The sequence below is a fragment of the Aptenodytes forsteri genome, unplaced genomic scaffold, assembly GCF_000699145.1.
Source record: "Aptenodytes forsteri isolate BGI_AS27 unplaced genomic scaffold, ASM69914v1 Scaffold175, whole genome shotgun sequence".
NCBI lineage: Eukaryota > Metazoa > Chordata > Aves > Sphenisciformes > Spheniscidae > Aptenodytes > Aptenodytes forsteri.
Window position 1 is genome coordinate 38933 of NW_008794723.1, and position 19487 is coordinate 58419.

The 19487-nt window shown below is 40.7% G+C and overlaps 1 protein-coding gene across 1 annotated transcript in view; it reads left to right on the plus strand.

Moving 5' to 3' along the window:
- Positions 1-1273: 1273 nt before the first annotated feature.
- Positions 1274-19487, plus strand: part of LOC103894464 (opsin-5-like) — a 19377-nt gene continuing 1163 nt past the window's right edge. The window contains exons 1-5 of the mRNA XM_009273858.1: positions 1274-1438; positions 8128-8247; positions 12020-12190; positions 14836-15170; positions 18230-18471. Of these exons, the coding sequence (XP_009272133.1) occupies positions 1300-1438; positions 8128-8247; positions 12020-12190; positions 14836-15170; positions 18230-18471 (1007 nt within the window). The 5' untranslated portion in view covers positions 1274-1299. The remainder of the gene's footprint in view (positions 1439-8127; positions 8248-12019; positions 12191-14835; positions 15171-18229; positions 18472-19487) is intronic.

Sequence of the window (19487 nt, forward strand, 5' to 3'; positions counted from 1 at the left end):
CCACCCATATGGTTCAAATACTGCAGCGATATGAGTTGTGAGACCATGCAAACTGGGGGACAGAAAAGCATCAGGATCCTTTTAAAGGCCAGGTGGAATTTCTATCAAGACCTGTGGCTATGATTGGATGGAGAGTATGATCAGTCTGATTATTTTGTTTCCTAGATTCATGCCTTAGTCCACCCTTTTGTACAAGATGGTCTCTTTAGATCGTGTCCAGGCTGCCGTACCACGGTACCTGGTCCAAACCTAAATGGTTGCTCTGCTCTCTGGAGCAGTGAACAATTTGGAGTGCTTATTCTCCATGGCTGTGGAAGGAGAAAAGTGCTCATGAAGTCACCTAAGCTATATTTTTTTTTTTTAATTAATCAGCCTTTGCTTATTTTTTCCTTTATAGGGAAAAAAAAAGCAACGAAGCTGCTGAACTTTAAAGACTTAGTGTTACTTGGAGCCATATGCCTGGGACACCTTTTGGCTTCTCCCATGTCTAGAGTGACAGTATGCCTCCATGATCTGATTCCCTTAAATGAGGTCCAAAGGAAATGGAAAGAAAACTCAACAAGCTTGCCTAGATGAGTCTATTATTTAATACTCCTGCTGCTTCTTCATAACTGTAATTGCCAATTACTGTTTATAACCATAGCCATGTAAAGTTATTTACATTAGAACCCACCACCTAAATAACTCTAAGGAGAATTTATGGATGTAACTTTGCACTTAACCGTAAAATTTGCAGAGCTACCATCTGTAGACATAGTGCCCCTCAGGATATGAAGAAATTGCTGGGACTGTCTTACTGACAATTCCCAGTTTCTTGGGATTACAAGAACAGTGTGTGTAGATAAAGACAACAAGTTCAGCGTACATTAAACACTGAGCAATGAAGCTATTTAGACACAAACAATTGCCCTGCTTGGTTTTTCCATATTCTCAGTCTTGGGTCACTCTTACACCCAACTGGAAACATGAAGCGCCTTAAGATGTTCAGGGAAGGTGCTTCAGAAGCGCTGGCTTGAATGCCGCAACACACTGGTACCTAGATACTGCTCAGATGGATTACTGTGATGAGTGCTGTATGAATAATGACATTCTTGGATAAAGTAAGTCATGAAATAAATCATGGCAGGATGCTTTATACAATTTTGAATTGGATCCTGAAATGCCCTGAGATGTGGCAGAGCAGAAATGAAGACAGGAGGATGCATCTTGTGTATGAACAAAAATATCTTTGCATTTTCTGGTGGCAGACATCATCTATTGCAAACTCTGTTCTTTTGTTTTTCAGACACTGAACTGGACATGAATGGGATGGCATCAGATCACAACACCTCCTCCCAGGAAGAATACCTCCCACACTATCTCCAGAAGGAAGACCCCTTTGCATCAAGACTTTCTAGAGAAGCTGACATCATAGCTGGGTTTTATTTGACAGTAATTGGTAATGATTTTTTAATTCGTCTTTGAAATATGACTATGTCACTGCATCCTTGCAGGCACTCACAAAGAAGGCAGAAGCTGCTGTGCTTTAGATGTGTAATTACATATTTCTTCATACTAGAAAGAAAAATCTAGGAGGGAGAGGAGAGAATGTGTTAGAAATATGGTGTCAACAGTTAGTGTCAACAGACAATGCTACTCCAGGTAGCCAAAAGTGACTAGCAGTAGAACTTCCAGCAAAAAGTGAAGAAATACTCAAATTTTTTCTACTGATAGGTTACTAGCTTGCAATTTAATAATTCCCGACCAGAACTGGCTTTTGCCCTTATGCCATGTGGGTTTTATGGCCTGTTTTCAAAGCCCCTCTCATGTGCCTATGCAGCAAAGAGAACATCCCCAGACGTGCTCATTTGCGTCTTGCTCAGCTCCTAGCATCAGCTGTCCTCTGTTACATATTATATTGAACAGTATTTTCTGCCTAACACCCTCCCCTCCCTTTTGTTTTGGAGTCTTTTACCGTGTGCAAAGTGACTTTGCAAGCAGAATAAATGCAATTATTTATTGGTTAGTGCACACAGATGATAGCTGCGACTGGTTTCTACATTAAGTATTCATATGCCAAGGAGTTGTCATTCACCTGGGAAATACTGGTCTCCGTTGCTTCTAGGAATAAACTGGTCCTTGTTCTTGATTTACCATCTTTGCTTTGGGGATGGGGACAAGGTTTTATCTTTTTGTGTCAATATTTTTCCTCTCAAGTTCTTGAGCTTCTAACTGTTGCCTCAACACTTACACTTCTTTCTGTGGTTTAGGTTTCCTTATGTTTTATGGCTTCAGTTTATGCAGTTTCTCACAGCTCAGCAGCTATTTTCTCGGTAAAGCTGAGCCAAGGGTGTATCACTGTGCTACACCAAACTGGACTCCAGGTGTCAGATGGCTGAACACCAGGCTGAATACAGGATATACAGCGTATTCCTCGGCATTTATTTTAGTTTTGAGTCATTCTCTTTTTCTATCAGGTCTGCACAAAATATAAAGATCTTTCAGTCCTACCTTCATGTTTCTCATTCGCTATTTTGCACCCCTCCTTCATACTCTCTCTTACTGCCTTTCCCCCGGCTGATCTAAGTAATCTAATCTTTTCTGCAGTGGAGGTCTCGCAAAGGCTTGAATAATGCTTATTTCTCATCTGTCTTTTGCTTATGTCTTTATCAAAAAAGGAATCCAGAGCAGCAGAGATGGCAGGTGAAGCTGTATCGCTGTGCTGTTCTCGGTATTCATGCACCGTTTTGTGTGTAACCCAGCTTTTCACATATATATTTTTTTCTGCTGCTATGCGGACAGATGTCTTCACTGAATTGTCCAAAACAACCCCTCCTCGGGTCTTTTTTCACTCGGTTAAGCAAATTTAGCTTTAAACCCTGGAAATATGTCTGAGTAGCTGAAATGAATCCTTCCAATGTACACTGTGTTGCCTTGTTATATTGGCTGTATTTAGTGTAGATTTATCTAGTTCCAAAGAAATACCCCTGCCAGGTGTGAAACATCTTGAAAAACATAGATAAAAGCAAATTAAGGCAAGGAACAGAAATCACAGATTTCCAGTGAAAAACCAAAAGCTAACCATGAAGGCACAGTTTTACATGAGCAGTGTGAGGAGACTGAAATTATAGTTTAAAAAGGGCTGATAATCATTTTGATATTGGACTTATCAGTAAGATTCCCACCTTCCCAGTGTTGTGGACTGGACATCAAACAGCCTGTGGTGGACTCATTGCATCCCGTGGCCCAAGCCAAGAAAGTTCAAGCCATAGCTCTGCTGTACACACGTGTAGGTCTAGACATCATATCCTACATTTTGCTCTGGGTTTAACTTATTTTTTCATGTGTTTTTTTTGCGTGGCGTTTTACTTGGTTAGTTACTTTACCCTTACGGTCATTACACACTCCAGTAGCAGCTTTCATTAGAGCCAAGTATGCTTTTCGCATGCGCATGTAAATGCTAGATTTGCATCTTCCTTGGACTTGCATCTGTAGCAAAAGATACCACTGGTATCCTGCACAGATATTTTTAATTCCTTTTAGCAATCATTGCAATGATTTTTAGCAGTCATTGCTTAGCTGCTGATCAGTTGTGCCCTCAGCCATTTCAGCAACGGCAACTAATTTAGTATTTTCTAGACCAGCACAGCAGTGGTTTAGACACTGTGTATAATACAGTAATGGATATTAATTTTCCAGCGGCCAAGAGAAGTACAGAAACCCCCCCTTGTATAGGGGTTTGTGTGAAGAAGGAGAGCGTTATGCTTTTTACCAGTAAAACAGAATTATACCTCAGAGCTCAGCCACTAAGAGAGGGAATTAAACAAAACTGGTGGAAGGAGCAATGTCAGGTCTTCTTCTGTGCTTGTGAATAGATGGGGTAAAGCAGTCTTCAAACACATTTTTCTTACCAAAAAAAAAAAGGCGGCTTTGCTTGGGCTAATGCTTCTCATGTAAGTTGTACCTTACAAGATGGCTTAGCGTCTTGGGGATGCCACCATTAGCTCCTGTTGATGTGCAGATCCGGATTTTATTACCCATTCATATTTAGGTGGGTAACAACATTTTAATAATAACTCGGGCCTGCAAAAATATGAGAAGTTAGAAGGAAATTAATCTTCGTTGTTCGCAGGTAAATCTCTTGAGTAATTTTTTTTACTTTCTCCAAACAAAAATAATCCTAAATTTCCTTTTCCACTAAGCTGATTTCTGACAGTTCAAAGCATCCACATTTCTGTTGGGACAAGAAGCACTGCCGTGCCAAGATTTTTGGTGGTAGATAGTGGATCTTAAGGTGGCAGAGAAGGAAGCCTAGCTCTGTGAAATCATTCGCTGACATCAAATTCCACACGAAAGGCTTGCTAAGGCTGTAAATTTGCTTTAATTGGCAGCTTTATAGTTAATCACAGCTCCCGAGTATCCAAAACAGTATGCAAAAACTATGTGCTTAAATAGCTCTCGGGCATAGTTGTGTCTTGTGGCAAGTCTGCAGTATTGCAGATTTACTTTGTGAACTCTGTAATCTGCAGAAGGTGGAAAACCGAGCTGGGGCATTCAGCTCCCGTACCCAGCCAGGGAACGTCTATGGTTTTTTATTGTAACTTGTGGTTCAGGCCGAACCTGCCCATTGTCACCTTCTGCCACTGAACTGTCCCCCCTATTCCTTTGCAGATCCCTTCCAAGAAATGGTGGCCCTTCTTGAGGGTGTCCTGTGTGGACATCCTGATAGCAGGGTGAGGGGCTAGCTGTGGAAAGGTGGGAAGCCAGGAGGGGGGGATTGCTGTTGGGCATCTTTTTGTGCTTGAGGCACGTAAGGTACAAGTGAGTTTAAAATTTATTTCAAACAGGGGAAGAAGCTGCACAGTGAGCGAATAAGGCTGGGATCCTATTAGGAAACTCGGCAGAGCTTTTAGGGTCAGGCTGGTTGTACAACTGAAGTATTGCAGTTTGAAAATATAAAAATACATTTTTTTGTCTTTAAAGAAAATCAGGGGTCTTGACCAATCTGTGATAAATTCTCTGCGAATGTGTGATCTTTTGTCCTAACCAGTTCATTTCCACGTGTATTTTTTAAATTGTCTGGAAAAAAAAAATCAAACGGTACACGTGGTTATAAGAATCCAATTCTTTCACTTGTCACTTCCCCCGCTAGCTTTTTCATCACTGACTTGATTGATTTACTGTACGGCCGGGTAGGGTGCCTAACTACCCAGCAGAGACCTGCTGGCTGTCAGCTCCTTTGAAAGCCCGTGGCAAGTAACTATTGATTTGCAAACGGTTGTTGCACGCTTCCTCAGCGTGTTATGAAACAGCTTAATTGAAAACAAAATCCTGAACTATCTTCTCTTTTTTTTTTTTTTTCTCTGATGGTTTAGCACTGCTGTCACATTGGAGAAAAGGAATCTTAATTGTTCAGATTTCTTCTTTTATACACTTTCACCTTTCGCTGCAGGTTGGCTCTTTCTCTGTAGGTGACACTTTTTTAGTTATCGCATCCTTGGCTCTTTGTGTGTATTTATGTAACAGTGTTACGGCGCCGTGGACCGTTGTGCCCTGAACTTGCTCCTGGAAAAGAGCCTTTTTTTAACATCTGAAGAGTCTTTTTCCCTCTGTTTCCAACCCTGGGCTCTGCCCAGGCACACAGCCTGCCAGCACCTACCAGAGCTGGCAGCCTGCACCAGCAAGGACTTTGTCTAGCTCTTAGGAAAATCTTTTTAATAGTAGGAAAAATGAAGCATTAGATGGCACATCTAGGGAGATTATAAAGTTTCTATCACCAAGGAGTTAAAAAAGAATTCAGATAAGCAATTGTCAGTTACAGGTATAGACAAAAGGCAACTTAAATTATCACTGGACCCCTTCCAGCTGTAGGATTAGGAGGTCAGTGGGTTGGGGCTCTCTGGAACAATGCTATTAATAATGAGCAGTTGCTTCAGAGACCTGTCTGATGAAGACATCTCTGGGCTACCAGTCAGTTGAAAAAGATTTGGGAAAATGTCAGGTGCATTTGAAAGGTATTTCAAAGTAAGTGCTGGCACACTAGATATCCTAAATATCACTAGAGAGAAAATGGCATTAAGAGAGAAAAGGATTAAGATATATGAAAAATGCTCAGCAATACTGAGATGCATTCACTTATCTGCAAGGAAGAAAATAATTCAAATGAATACCTGTATCTACTTACAATTCATATTAAATTTTCAGAGCCATAAGAATTCACCGAGAATAAATCAAATTTGCTGAGAACACCTAATATTAAATAATAAGCCAGCTTCTGTCCTGCTTATTTTTGAAAATAATATAGAAAGCAATACTGTCAGTATAAAAAAAAAAGCAGTGTTTCCAATTAGACAAGTGTTGCATTTATTACTGAAAAATTCAAAATCAAAGTATTTTTCTCCTGAGTTTGGTAAACTTTTGGTTCCACAGTTACTCATATTTCTTGAGAAATAGTCTGGTTTTAGCCTCTGGGAACCGTTTTTCTCTCTGCCTCATGGATGTCCCCAGGTTGGGTTTCTTGGTTCTGTGAGGACATGGCACCCTTGCAAGAGCATAATTCCACTGATGGGCCAGAGGAAATGCCCATTTAATTCCCGAGGTTTAATTCCTGAGGTCTGGCCTCCCAGCAGACTGATAGAAATTATGTGTTGTTCAAAGGTACAATATTTGGAGAGGGTGGCATTGCTGGGTGGATGGGAGGCTGCTGGGGTCTTTGTGAAACATAGAATACGGCTGAGTTTGCACCACCAGAGCCATGTGTAGGAAGGCACCATGAAGAGTGACTTTTCTGCCTCATCGACAGAGGAAAGTTGGGTTATTTACAACTTTTTTATGCTAGTGTGGAGGGTTGGCCTCGGCCAGCTGCCAAGCACCCAGGGCAGCTGCTTGCTTGCAGTCCCTGCAGTGGGATGGGGAGGAAATAGGAAGAGCAAAAGCAGTGGAGATAAAGACAGGGTGGAGGTAAAGACAGGGAGATCACTCGCCAGTTACTGTTGTGGGCAAAACAGACTGATCGTGGGGAATTTAACTTCACTGAAAGCGGTTAATTACTGATTTGGATAGTGAGAAACAAAGATGACAAACATCAAATACTTAAGGAAAACACCTTTCCTCCCCCTTTCCCAGGCTGAACTTCACTCCAACATCTTCTCCCTCATTGCCATTGTAGGTCCCTTTGGTGAGGCAACGGCAGTTCAGGAGGTTGGGGTCTCTGCCACTCTTTGCTCTTCACTCTTCTTACTTGTCTCCTCTCCCTCCTTCTTACTTGTCTCCTCTGCTCCGGCACGAGGCCTCCATGGGCCATGGTCCCTTCGGGGTGTTTGCCTTCGGGGGTGACTCTTGCTTCCTGAAAGGGATGTTGTGTGCTGTCCTGCATTTCCACTGCAAAACAATCACTCCGGGCTCAAACTCTTTCAAACATGAGTTTGTGAAGAAACAGCTTTCTTTAAGGGAACTGAAAACCCTGCAATTTTTGATACCAGTGTGATTAGCTCCACAGCTGCAGCGTTGGTCCCTGCGGGCCCTTGGGTGGCGATATGGCAAAAAAGATGTTGGACAACATGAACAGAATCCCTCCTCATGCACTGAATTCCAGCTGGAAGTTAAAATCAGATCTATTTTATCATTTTTCTTTCTTATGATAGAAACCAATTTTTATTGTAAAATTTAACACGTGATATTAATTTCTTAATTTACATTATTTTAGAAATTTATCCCTCCACCTCTGATTATAGTATTTAATAAAATTAATGTTGGTCAGAGATTGGGGTCCTTGTGATTACAGACAGCTGAATTTCATTCTTGTGGTTGCATAAAGGTTTGTGAGACAAACGGGGTTGATCAGAACAGAGGAATTACGGGATTTCTATTATGTGCATTCAAATGATAGTTGTGCAGGCTCAGGTGGTGCAGGCAATGCCCTGCTGCAGAGGGGAAAATAGCATTTGTTGTGGGAGGGAGATGTCTGCAGTAGATGTCTCTATGAGGGGCATAATGAGGATGAGATGATCATGTTTCAGAGTAAAATGTCTAGCCTTGGGACCACAGGTTCAGGCTGAAAATATCAGAGAATTTCACAAGGAAGACGGGATATTGCTGTTTTTGAGGACAATTCTAATCTGATTGTTTTTCTTTTTTAAATTTTTATAGGGATTCTTTCAACTCTGGGAAATGGGTATGTTATTTTTATGTCCTCAAAGCGAAAAAAGAAGTTGAGACCTGCTGAGATAATGACTGTTAATTTAGCAGTGTGTGATCTGGGCATTTCAGGTAATTTCATGTTTTATTTTCACTCATTTTTACTATCCTACCATTCTTTCTGGCAGCAGCAAGAGACAGTCCTCTGGAAGTCATGGGGAGCCCAAAATGCCTTTTGCTCTATTATTTGCGTATAACTAAGAGAGAAGGATAGAAAACAACATTCCTGAATAACTTGATGGAAAGAAATTAAAAGTACAGGGGAAAAAATAGGGTTGGATTTATCAATCAGGCAAAACTCCTGTTCACCCCAGCACTGGGCAGGCCTTCAAAGACAGCTCCCATGTGCATCCTGGCACAAGAACCACAAAATAGCTCAGTATTACGGTTGAAGAAAATTATAGTTTCTTGCTGTAGGGTGCAACAGGAGGGATCCAGGTACCTCAAAAGTACATATTTAGCCAAATATGCCTAGGGAGGGGCACGAGGGGAAAGAATTGGAAAATGCCAGTGGCCATCAGCCTATCAAAGGTAATAATTTTCTCTCTAGTGACCGTCCTCTTTTGTCTCTGGGTCAGGAAAACAGGCATTTGTGTCAACATATAGAGTAAGAGCAACATCAGCCAACTGGAGGGATTTTTATTTCAGCCCCACAGCCTGGATGCCCTGGCATGAGAGGAGGGAGCTTTGGAAAGTTTTACACGAAGTTGCAGAGTCAAAAGCCTTTGGAGCTCATTCCTTTGGCTCTTGACATGAGTCTCATTCAGCTGTTTACGGCTACATGCAAATGGAGGGGGAGGACTGGATGTCCTTTAGAAAAGGATATTTTGGATGTCAGACAATCCAGTGGGTATAAAGGCCTGATGTGACCCAGCTGACCATGGGATCTCCCCAGTGTAATATAAATGAGAGTATGTTCCCATGCTCCCAAAATCATCTGTCCCCTGTGGGTTGCATACACCAGGACCCCTGCCCCCAGCTCCCGTGCACCCTTTTCCTGCCGTTGTCTCTGCCAAATGCTTTTGCCTTCATCCAAATGCCTAAAATAGCACTGAACAACATAAAATGATGGTTCCCATCCTCCCAAAACTGGAGCTCATATTGTGTCCTCACTGCACACGGCCAAGGAGCTGCTCACCCCCTCAACTTCCAGTAATTTTGGTGCCTCTTGGTGATCAGTAAACATGGTTTTGTGAAGGAGATACTTAGGAATTCAGCAGAAGAAAGGAATTCATATAAATATCCCTGCTCTGCTACCACACAAAGAAATCCCAATGATTTCTTTGGCATATCTGCTAGGGAGACACTATTTCCATCTTGCAGCACTTAGAAGTGAAGAAAAAAAAAAAAGAGACCAGTGTTTGCCTCTTCTGTGATGCTCCCATCTCCTTTGTGTCCTAAGAGTCTGTCTTATCTTATAAGGCTCATACCTGACTCCAATGAGAGTCACTCCAGTGAGACAGAGTGTTTCAGGAGAATTTCCGTAGCTATATATTTGGGATGTAAACAGATAACTCCTAACCATATAAGCTGTATGTCCCAACCATACAAACTACAGCGTGTTTAGGAGCCTTCTTAGCACGAGGGATGCTAGTTTCTCTGCTAGGTCTGTCACCAACATACCACTTGGTCACCTTGTCTTCCATGAGGTTCTCAATCTATCTGTGTGTTTAAGTTTTGTAATTAAAAATAATTGTGATTGGCACAGCCATGCATGCTTTTTCTCCCTTCTCTTTCCTTTTTTTTTTTTTTTGTTAATGGAAGATGTTGACTCGAGAAATGTGATGTGTTCTGTCTGCTGGACCGACTGGAGTGAAGATGGGACTTTTCCCAAAATCTTCATATTTCACGCACTTGCCTTGGCACCTTTTTCAAGAAAGGGGTTCTGCAATGGCTTCCTGCAGATTTCCACAGGGTGGCACCAGCCACTTGTTCAAAACTGCATCAAGCTTATTTTGCACTGATACCATGCTCCGAGTCCTGTGCAGCTGAAGAGAAAATTCATTTTGTGCAAATAAATGTTTTGGCCTTTAGAGGTGGTAATGATTTACATGAGTAAAGTTGCTGACTCTTAGCATATATCCCAGACCTTGCCATATTTCATGTTTTCCTTGAAACCTTAATCACTGGGGTCAGCTTCTGCTTGAACAATTAAAGTACATTTATTATGCTTAGAGAAAAGCACATAATATATTGACCTGAGCACAGCCTTCAGGCTCAGGCAGAATTTTCCTTACAAGCTTAGGCTAAAGGAAAAGAATCCCAAAATACCGTGTTTAAAAAATAAGTCTCATTTTGAAGGGTTTTCAATCATGATGCTTTTGCCATAGAAAATGGAGCAAAGGCCATTTTCTGCAAGATTTTGTTTTAGTAGAAATATTTTAATTTTCTGTTGAGAATTAAAATGCAATGTTTAGATTTGCATCAGTTTGATCTGAAACGGAATATTTTTGGGAACAATCCAAAATATTTTTCTACAGATCACTTCAACAAAATAGAGACTTTTGTCTTGACTTCTGTGAATAGGTTACCTTGTGGGAATTACACTTTGCAAGACCATTTTTGCCTTCTTTAGCCAGTTCACTGAGCTGCCATGATATTACAGACAGTGTGGGTCAGCCAGGGAAACTAGCCCAGGGCAGCTGAGATGCTTTCAACTCCTTGAGGTGCTCTGGCAACGCCTGTGCAGGAAGGAATACTGTCACAGGAAGGTGGAATTAAATGTTTAATGTTGTTTGAATGTTGCAGTAGAACTGTTCAGGCCTTGGAGCATTTCAGGTCAGTCTGGTAAGTAGAAATGAAGGATTAGGAAAACATGCTGATGTTCCTAGATTGTAAATTTTTGAGTTTTCTGTTCCATTAAAATTGATTTTTTTGTTTGTCCAGTTTGAGACAAAAAAAAACCCCAAAATCAGGAAGTGGAGATTTCCAACTAGAAAATTACAATTTCCAAACTTTCTCATTTTCATGATACTGACAAAGAATATGAATAATGTTAATCTGTTTTAAGGTGAGAACAGAACAACATACGACCTAACTTCACTTCTTCCATAATGCACCACCCACTTTTACAAATGGAGAAACGAGCTAAGGTGCCGCTAGGACAGAGTCTCCAAAATAGTTAGGTATTTCCCTTCTGTTTGGGGATGCTTAAAACTTTTTAATACCTGTGGCTGAGAGTCACCAAGGAAGAGTGTGATATGGACAGGAGCTGAAACCACTTCTTCAGCTCAAATCCATGCTGCGACCATAGCACCATCTTCCTTTCTAACCTCACACTTTACTACAGTATGCATCCTACTGTTGGGCCTTGATAGGTTTGCAGAAGTCCTCTTTGAAGGCAAATTTCTTTATCCTGTGTTTGAAGACACTCAATTGATTATAGGGATGTAGCCTAACTAGACCTGTGCCTGTTTCAAACCCAGACTCACCCATCACCCGTACTGTTTACATACTGGCATGCGTTTGCATGTGGACTTAACACATACTCTGAAGTTTTCATAATGGGAAAAGCCTGCACATGCTCAGTACCAGAGCATGGGTTTACTTCTGGTTCATGTCGTCTGCAGTAAAGCACCTGTTTCCAGCCATTCTGCAGGCTTGGCTCATCCTACCACAGCACAGATGCTATGGGATCTAGCTACAGCTGTCTTAGGCTTTGTCCTGTGGATGGAGGGCACGCAAGTCATCACATCTGTTGTGCCTGAAGCCCTCTGTCCACGTTGCAGAGCATTTTTACTGGTATTAGCTTTGGGCAAAGGGGAGGGTTTGCTCTTCTGAAAGAGGATGGTTTTATCAGCGATGGATTTTATCAGTCAGCTGACATTCTTTTCTCCTTTTGAAGTTGCAGGAAAACCCTTTAGTATCATTTCCTTCTTTTCTCACCGCTGGGTGTTTGGATGGAGGGGCTGCCGCTGGTATGGATGGGCTGGTTTCTTCTTTGGCTGTGGAAGCCTTATTACCATGACAGCTGTCAGCCTGGATAGATACCTAAAAATCTGCCACTTGTCTTACGGTAGGAAAGAAAACTGTATTAAGTGACTATAGAAAAACTATATTAAATGATATAGTTTTCTAGACTGAAATCATAGTTAAGCTCTTCAGAATGCTTTTGTTAAATATAGAGGGGAATACACAGATAAGAGAAACATATTTGCATGGTCCAAGTAATCCCAGCTAAATTTGTATTGCTGGACATATCACCTTCGCTGTTGTCTCTCTGCTGTCTGCTTAAGCCATGAGTTTTAGTAATCGCTCATAGATAAATCACTTTGTGTCTATTAAGGCCTATTAACATTAAGTAGTGAACATATTGCAGGGTCTTATGGACCAACACACAAAAGTATTCCGTATTAAATGCCTAAATTCCTTTAAGATACGTGACAAGCTATTTAAAACATCTAAAAGATTTGGATGTGCAATACGTCATAATGTGATACCATCTCTCTAATATGGAGATGGAACCTGAGAGGATGAAATGAATTTAGCAATGAAAGCTGTTATCACCATATCCATCAATGTCTTATATCTCTTGAATATGATGTATTATATGCTTCTTTTTTTCCAGTTAAAAGGTGTTGTCACAGTTTCGAAAGGGTGTTTTTCTTGCATTGGAAGGGACTAACTCCCCAACAGAATACAGGGAATACTCAGGATGACTTTACATATAAGATACACCTTGCCCATGTGACTTGAGGGACATACAACAGATTTCATTATAAAGACATATAAAATCAATGTAATGTTGAGTTATAAGAAATGTTTGCAGCTGGGAAGTGTAAGTAAGCCAGTCTGTCCCATAGCTGAGTGTGCTGTCAGTTAAAGGCTGTCGTACTGCGCTAAAAACTCCTGTCATAGATCCTGGCATGTCCATACTTTTTCCTTAAAAGTGAAAGCAGGGAAGGTCTCCTTAGCTGAGTTTTAAATACACCATTCACGTTAAGCAGGATTTCAGTTCTTTCTATAAAAGTCTTATCAAAATAGTTCAGTGGCAACCCAAATCATAGACAAGTTTTCACAGACTTGGTGAGCTGAAGTAAATATTTCATGGCCGGCTGCCTTCATGCCGTGAGCTCTGTTTTTTAGTATGACATCTTAGTTTAAGAGAGACAGAACACTTCAAAACTTGTTTTCTCAAGGGCTCTCTGATCATGGCTGTCCATAAAAAAATGATGGAGAGCAATGAACATATTTAGCATGGTCAGTCTAGGTGTTAACTTAGCCATTTTCTGTATAAGGCCTAAATCGGTCATCAGGAACCTGGAGCACCTGACTATATACCTACGCCTTCATTTTGCTCCGAAAGCAGCAATGGTTTTTTTGGTTTGGGTTTTTTTTTTGTTTATTTTTTGCTCCGAAAGCAGCAATGTTTTTTTTGGTTTGGGTTTTTTTTTGGTTTATTTTTAGGTTGTTATGATTTGACAATAGCTGTGAAAATAATGTCACTCTTTTAGTACTCATGCTATTGTTGCTTTTTTTCCCACACCTGAACACAACAAACCACCTTTCTGTCTCTCAGCCATTGTGCTCGAATACATCATTTGTCAGTCAGTGTTCATTTTCCTTCCAGTGATCTGGAAACGTAAAATCAGCTGGGGAAGGGGCACTGGTCACCTCCAAATTACAGTTGCTTCTTTGCTTTGGTTTTGTTTTAAGTCATTCTCAAACCCTGAAGAAAGCTCCTCAGTGCCAGTGGATGGGGAGTGAAGACAGAGATTAGAGCTTCTGAGGTGGAAGGAGCTGTTATAATACCATAGTCTGAGTTTCTGCATAAATCATAGGTTTTAACTTGTTAGTTCTATCTGAATCCAACATGTTGAACATAGGTGATGATGGAAAGTTTGTAAACTGAAGCTTTTTCTAGATGAATTAGAGTTGTATGCAAGATGGGCAGAGAGACAATATTCCACTCCACAACTTCAGGCCTGCCATTTAATTAAAAAAATGGGCAAGGATACATGAAAACACCTATTATGAATACTTCTGACAGTACGCACATGGTGATTTACTGTACTGGAAAAAAATGACAAGGTAAAAATAAATCTTGGATATGTTATTTCCTCTGTAAAGCCTTGTCTTTCAGTCACTTGGGTTAATAATTTATGTTGAGAAGTGTCCTGAGATCAAACTTTAGCCAGTTAATACATGACAGGAGGAATAGGAAATAACGTAAGTTACATCATAAAGTTGCAGCTAATGAGCCTTCATACTGAATAATGAAAGGCTGAACTAAACACTTAGTCCTTCACGTGGGTTGAACCTCCATCTCATCTGACCACACACTATGAATACGCCTTTACAGACCACAAAGCAATTTTAAAAATTATTAGTCAAGATTCCCATGATTGTTGCTGAGCTAGTTGTTTGGATTGCTTTTGTACGGACTCTTCTAGGTTGCAAATCATCACAACCTAAAATAAAGATCTGGAAAAAAGTCAGGTGGAGCCCTCCATATGAGTGTGCATTTCTCTTCATGAGGTACAATGTGAGCTGGGGTGGCTAGCGCAGGGGTCACTATCGATACCTGGAAAGGGGCGAGATGAACCCTACAGAGTTGTTGTCAAACAGCCAAGCAAACTCTTACTGCACGTGTAGAATGACATGTTCAATTGTGCCAAATGCATATGGACCTGAACTTGTAACTCTTGAATTATCTTCCAGGTACCTGGCTTAAGAGACATCATGCGTTTATCTGTCTGGCAATAATCTGGGCCTATGCTACGTTCTGGGCTACGGTGCCTTTTGCTGGTGTGGGGAGCTATGCCCCTGAGCCATTTGGGACCTCCTGCACTCTGGACTGGTGGCTGGCGCAGGCTTCGGTGGCTGGACAGGCTTTTATTCTGAGTATTCTTTTCTTTTGTCTCATCTTCCCAACTGCGGTGATTGTGTTTTCCTATGTCAAAATCATTTTAAAAGTCAAATCATCCACCAAAGAGGTTGCTCACTATGATACAAGGATTCAGAACAGCCACATGCTTGAAATAAAGCTGACCAAGGTAAGTAGGAAGATTTAACTCAGTTTGCTTTGTTGGGTCGTAAAACCAGGCTTGGAGAACTTCAACCACGTACTGTCCTATGCTGAGCGATAGGATGATGCTCTGAAGGTGGTTCTTCTAGCTTTCTCCTCCGTTACTGTCAAGATGGGAAAAGACAGGAGTTGAAACATAATTTTGTGATTAGGGCACTCCAGTTCCTGAGTTCGTGATTCACTCTGAAGCTCTGCCACAGCCTTTCTGTGTGACCTTACACAAGTCATATCACCTCCCTGTGGCCCTGTTCCCCATCATAAAGCTCCCTTTGCTTTCAGAGACAGTTGTAAAGAATTATTTTAAGGTGTTTGAGGTGCACAGGAATTCTAACAGAAAAACAGATAAAAAGCAGATTATTGTAGCGGGGAAATAAAACTTTCAGACAGCTTACGTTCCTCTGTTAATGAAGATATAAACCAAAGTCACTCTTGTGATATTGCAATTGTTTTTATGCAAATAATTTATCATTTAGGTTCAGCCATGAGCTGCTGATAAAAATGCACTCAAGTGATAAAATTAATTCGCCATCTCAGACCATATCCTATTTTCCCTTTCTGATTGAATCTATTTTCTATTTGGCAATGGTGACAGCCATGATCCTTGCTGATACTGGTTATTGTGCCAGGAAATCTCTCAAAATAAAAACTCGTACTGAACAAAACCAGATTTCTTGGTTGTAGAAGATTCACCAGCCTCTGTAAGCCATGCCAAGAGGGAGACAAGCAGCATCTTTTGCTTGGCTGATCAAATTTTATTACATTTTGGGGGAGTTGAACAGAAAGTTATAAAATACACAGCAACAAGTGACATTATGTCTAAACATATGGGTGAATCTCAGCTAGCTGCCTGTATGGTCAGTGCTGCCAATACGGCTGGTAAAACTGTACTTGCCTTTAAAAAGGGATGCTTCAATACGGTACTGTTTTGTGGTTATTCAGCGCCTTTCCTTCGAAGAACAATGGAAACTTTTGATTTGAGGTGGCAGATTTATTTTTGCCATATTGGAGGGATCATGTAAAACTTCAGTATAATCTGTCGAAACAATAGTAATTGTCCCTTCTGCCTTGGATCCACAGTGGAGACCATAATGTTGGGGTATCTATAAATATGGAAAATGAGTCTCCATCATAACCCATTTAACTCCACAGCACAGTTTATAACAAACAGGCTGTGTTTGAGATCCTTGGCTCACATGCACTGTTTCTTCAGTGACAGACAACAAAAAAAAGCATAAAAGAATGAAGTTTCCCTGAAAATAATATTACCATCAAGATGTGGAACCAAAGGCTCCACGAAAGGTTATGCAATATCCAAAAAACCTTGTGCTTTCTGATGATTTTTTGTTGTAATCCTGCTAATTGCCTTATTCCAAATGAGTGCACATGTACTACTATTAGTCTGGATGCAGTAATAGTCTGTCAATGGCAGCAGTATAATGGCATATGTTCTTCAGGATGTATTATTGTATGATGTCATTTGAAGCTATATCAGGCTGTGACTGAGTGCAGACAGGCTGGTTCAGGTAAAGTATATAAATCACAGATTTTGGCCCTGAACAATTTTTCTTTAATCTTTATACTAAACATTCCTATGGCTACTTTTCTTCCTGTTATAAGGAAGTCCTTTTCTCATTTACCTAAATGTTTGGTAGAAATTTGCTTTTTAAAGTATCTACAGATTCTAATGGAGTACAAAATCCATGCTATGGGTTAGGAGAAAGAAAACTAGACATTGTACTAGCATTCTTACTTTCAATTAAATTCCCAATAGTTTCAATTCCGGCTTACGCAGGTAAATACAGTCATTTTTTATCTGCTGGAGTGGGTATACCCAGAGACTTGACAGCTCATGCCTTATTGAATGGCTTTATGCTTACTTGTTCCATATTTGTCTTGAAAGGGATTCAAATGATTGGCATTTTTGCAGTGGAAGATAGGCCATAGACCCCCTCCTGGGTGCAGGCAGGCAAAACTCTTCTCCTTCCTCCTGCTACCCATGGCCATCCTTGTGGCAGGTTGTTGGTCTCGCTGGGTTTTGACACTTTCTCTGTGGGACATCAGCACACCCTACAAGAGGTGTAGAAGCCCTGCATTAGATCAGAGTGTTGCAAACTCTCTTTTCTTCTTTTCCCAATTTCCTTTGTTTTTGCCTTGGTGACTGCTACTGGGTAATACAGAAGGAACTATAGTAGATATAGATGGGAATATACCCTCCTAAACAAACTCACCTACAGAGATACTCGGGGTCCCCCACTCCCACATACCATCAGGACCTACTTTAGTCCTGGAAACTTCTTCAAAGACTTAGATGTTATGAACTTTGGAATCTGATTTCAAAGGACCCAGAATCCGGAAGACTTGCACTTAATTCCCCCCCACCCCCCCAGTGCACGCCCCTTTCCTTCTATAATGGCAAAGAGACATGCTTCTTTCATTCTGGAATGGAAAAGAGACTGGGTTTCTTTTTGACAAGCTGAGGAATATTTGACTGGAAGAAGCTATAGAAGTGAGGGGCTCTGCAAATAAGCAAGAAAAAAATCCCAAACAACAAAGAAAAACGCTATAGGAAATGGTTCCAGTTTAACCTGCATTCATTTCAAAGATCTTGCTAAGATTTTCAAAAACTGTCACAGTTCTGTGTTATTTATTATACTAAAAATGAGAATCTATGTTTTTAATGGACTCTCCTCCTTAAATAATTTAAATTTGATGTCAGAGATTTATTATTTTCTGAAATATCATTTAGTTTCCTCATGTTTAGCCTGACTTTATAGGATTTTTAAAGGTCTGTAATAACAGACTCATTAACTGCTCTGTGTCAGGTGACAGGAAAACAAGAGCTAGATAAAAAAAAAGGAGAGAAATGCATGACAACTTTTGTTCATATTATAAATTTATCGGAAGCGAGTTATCATTTTTCTTTTCCATTCTGTTGTATGTTCCCTTGCATTCTGCCTAGCTCTGTGTTGTGCTGTCTATCTCTGCTAGATTAACGTCTTTCTCTCTTTTCTCTTTTCCTCTCACAAGGTGGCAATGTTGATCTGTGCAGGGTTCCTCATTGCCTGGATACCTTACGCTGTGGTCTCTGTGTGGTCAGCCTTTGGACAGCCGGATTCAGTTCCCATTCAATTTTCAGTGGTACCAACTTTGCTTGCAAAGTCAGCAGCCATGTACAACCCAATTATTTACCAGGTCATTGATTGTAAGTTTGCCTGTTGCCGGTCAGGTGGACTGAAGACACTGCAGAAGATCTCTTTGAGGAAATCAAGGTAATTTCTTCTTTGAGAAGTAGGATATCTTTAAGTACACGATGTTCCAAAAATGTACCAAAATAAGATCTACCAAGTGTCACAACTCTTTGAATCTTATTTCTTGTGTTTGACCCTCTTCAGGGTCTTTCTTGCCATGGAAATTTGTAAAGTGACTCTAGGTGTAAAAAGAGAAGCAAGGAGATGGTTCTTACTTTTAGATCCAGCTGCAACTCCATTGATATGTCATCATGTGGGTCACGTCCAGAAGGTGTTGATGACCTCCATTGCCAGTGAAGTAAACGGGAGAGAATTCTGTTAATTCCTTATGTAATTAGCCTGTTAATACTATGCCCTTCGGCCACAGAATTAGCAGGGAGAGACAATAGTTCCTTAATAACCCTGTAGGTACCACTCACACCAAAAAACCCCAAAACAAACAAATCAAAGCATAATAAGGTCTCATAAAAAGGCCTCTTTTCTATTTAGAACTTTCTGGCAAAATCTGTGCTGACCACCAGTGGAGCTCCTGGAAACACTAATTGTGCACTTGGAGGAAAAATGCTTCTAGTTCTGTCTTATGCAGACAAGTATCTTACTTCTGTGATTGAACAACAATGAGATAATGATAGATGTTAATCTGACAGTGTAGACTGATAAAAAGGCCACAAATGCCCTACCACATATAAGTGACTGTGAATCTGTAGAATTCCAGTAAAGTAATTTGCTTCAAAAACCTAGAATATATGTGTTTCAGTATGTAATTATTAGAGGCATGAAGGCCCATTTCATCATTCATATTATTCCCTTACCAATTCCAGCATTTTTTGATGTATTTGTTCAGAGAGTGAGTCAATAACTCGAGCTTCCACAGCTTCCCTTAGACCCTCAGCAAGTTTGCAGATGACACCAAGCTGAGTGGTGCGGTCGACACACCAGAGGGACGGGATGCCATCCAGAGGGACCTGGACAAGCTCAAAAAGTGGGCCCGTGCGAACCTCATGAGGTTTAACAAGGCCAAGTGCAAGGTCCTGCAC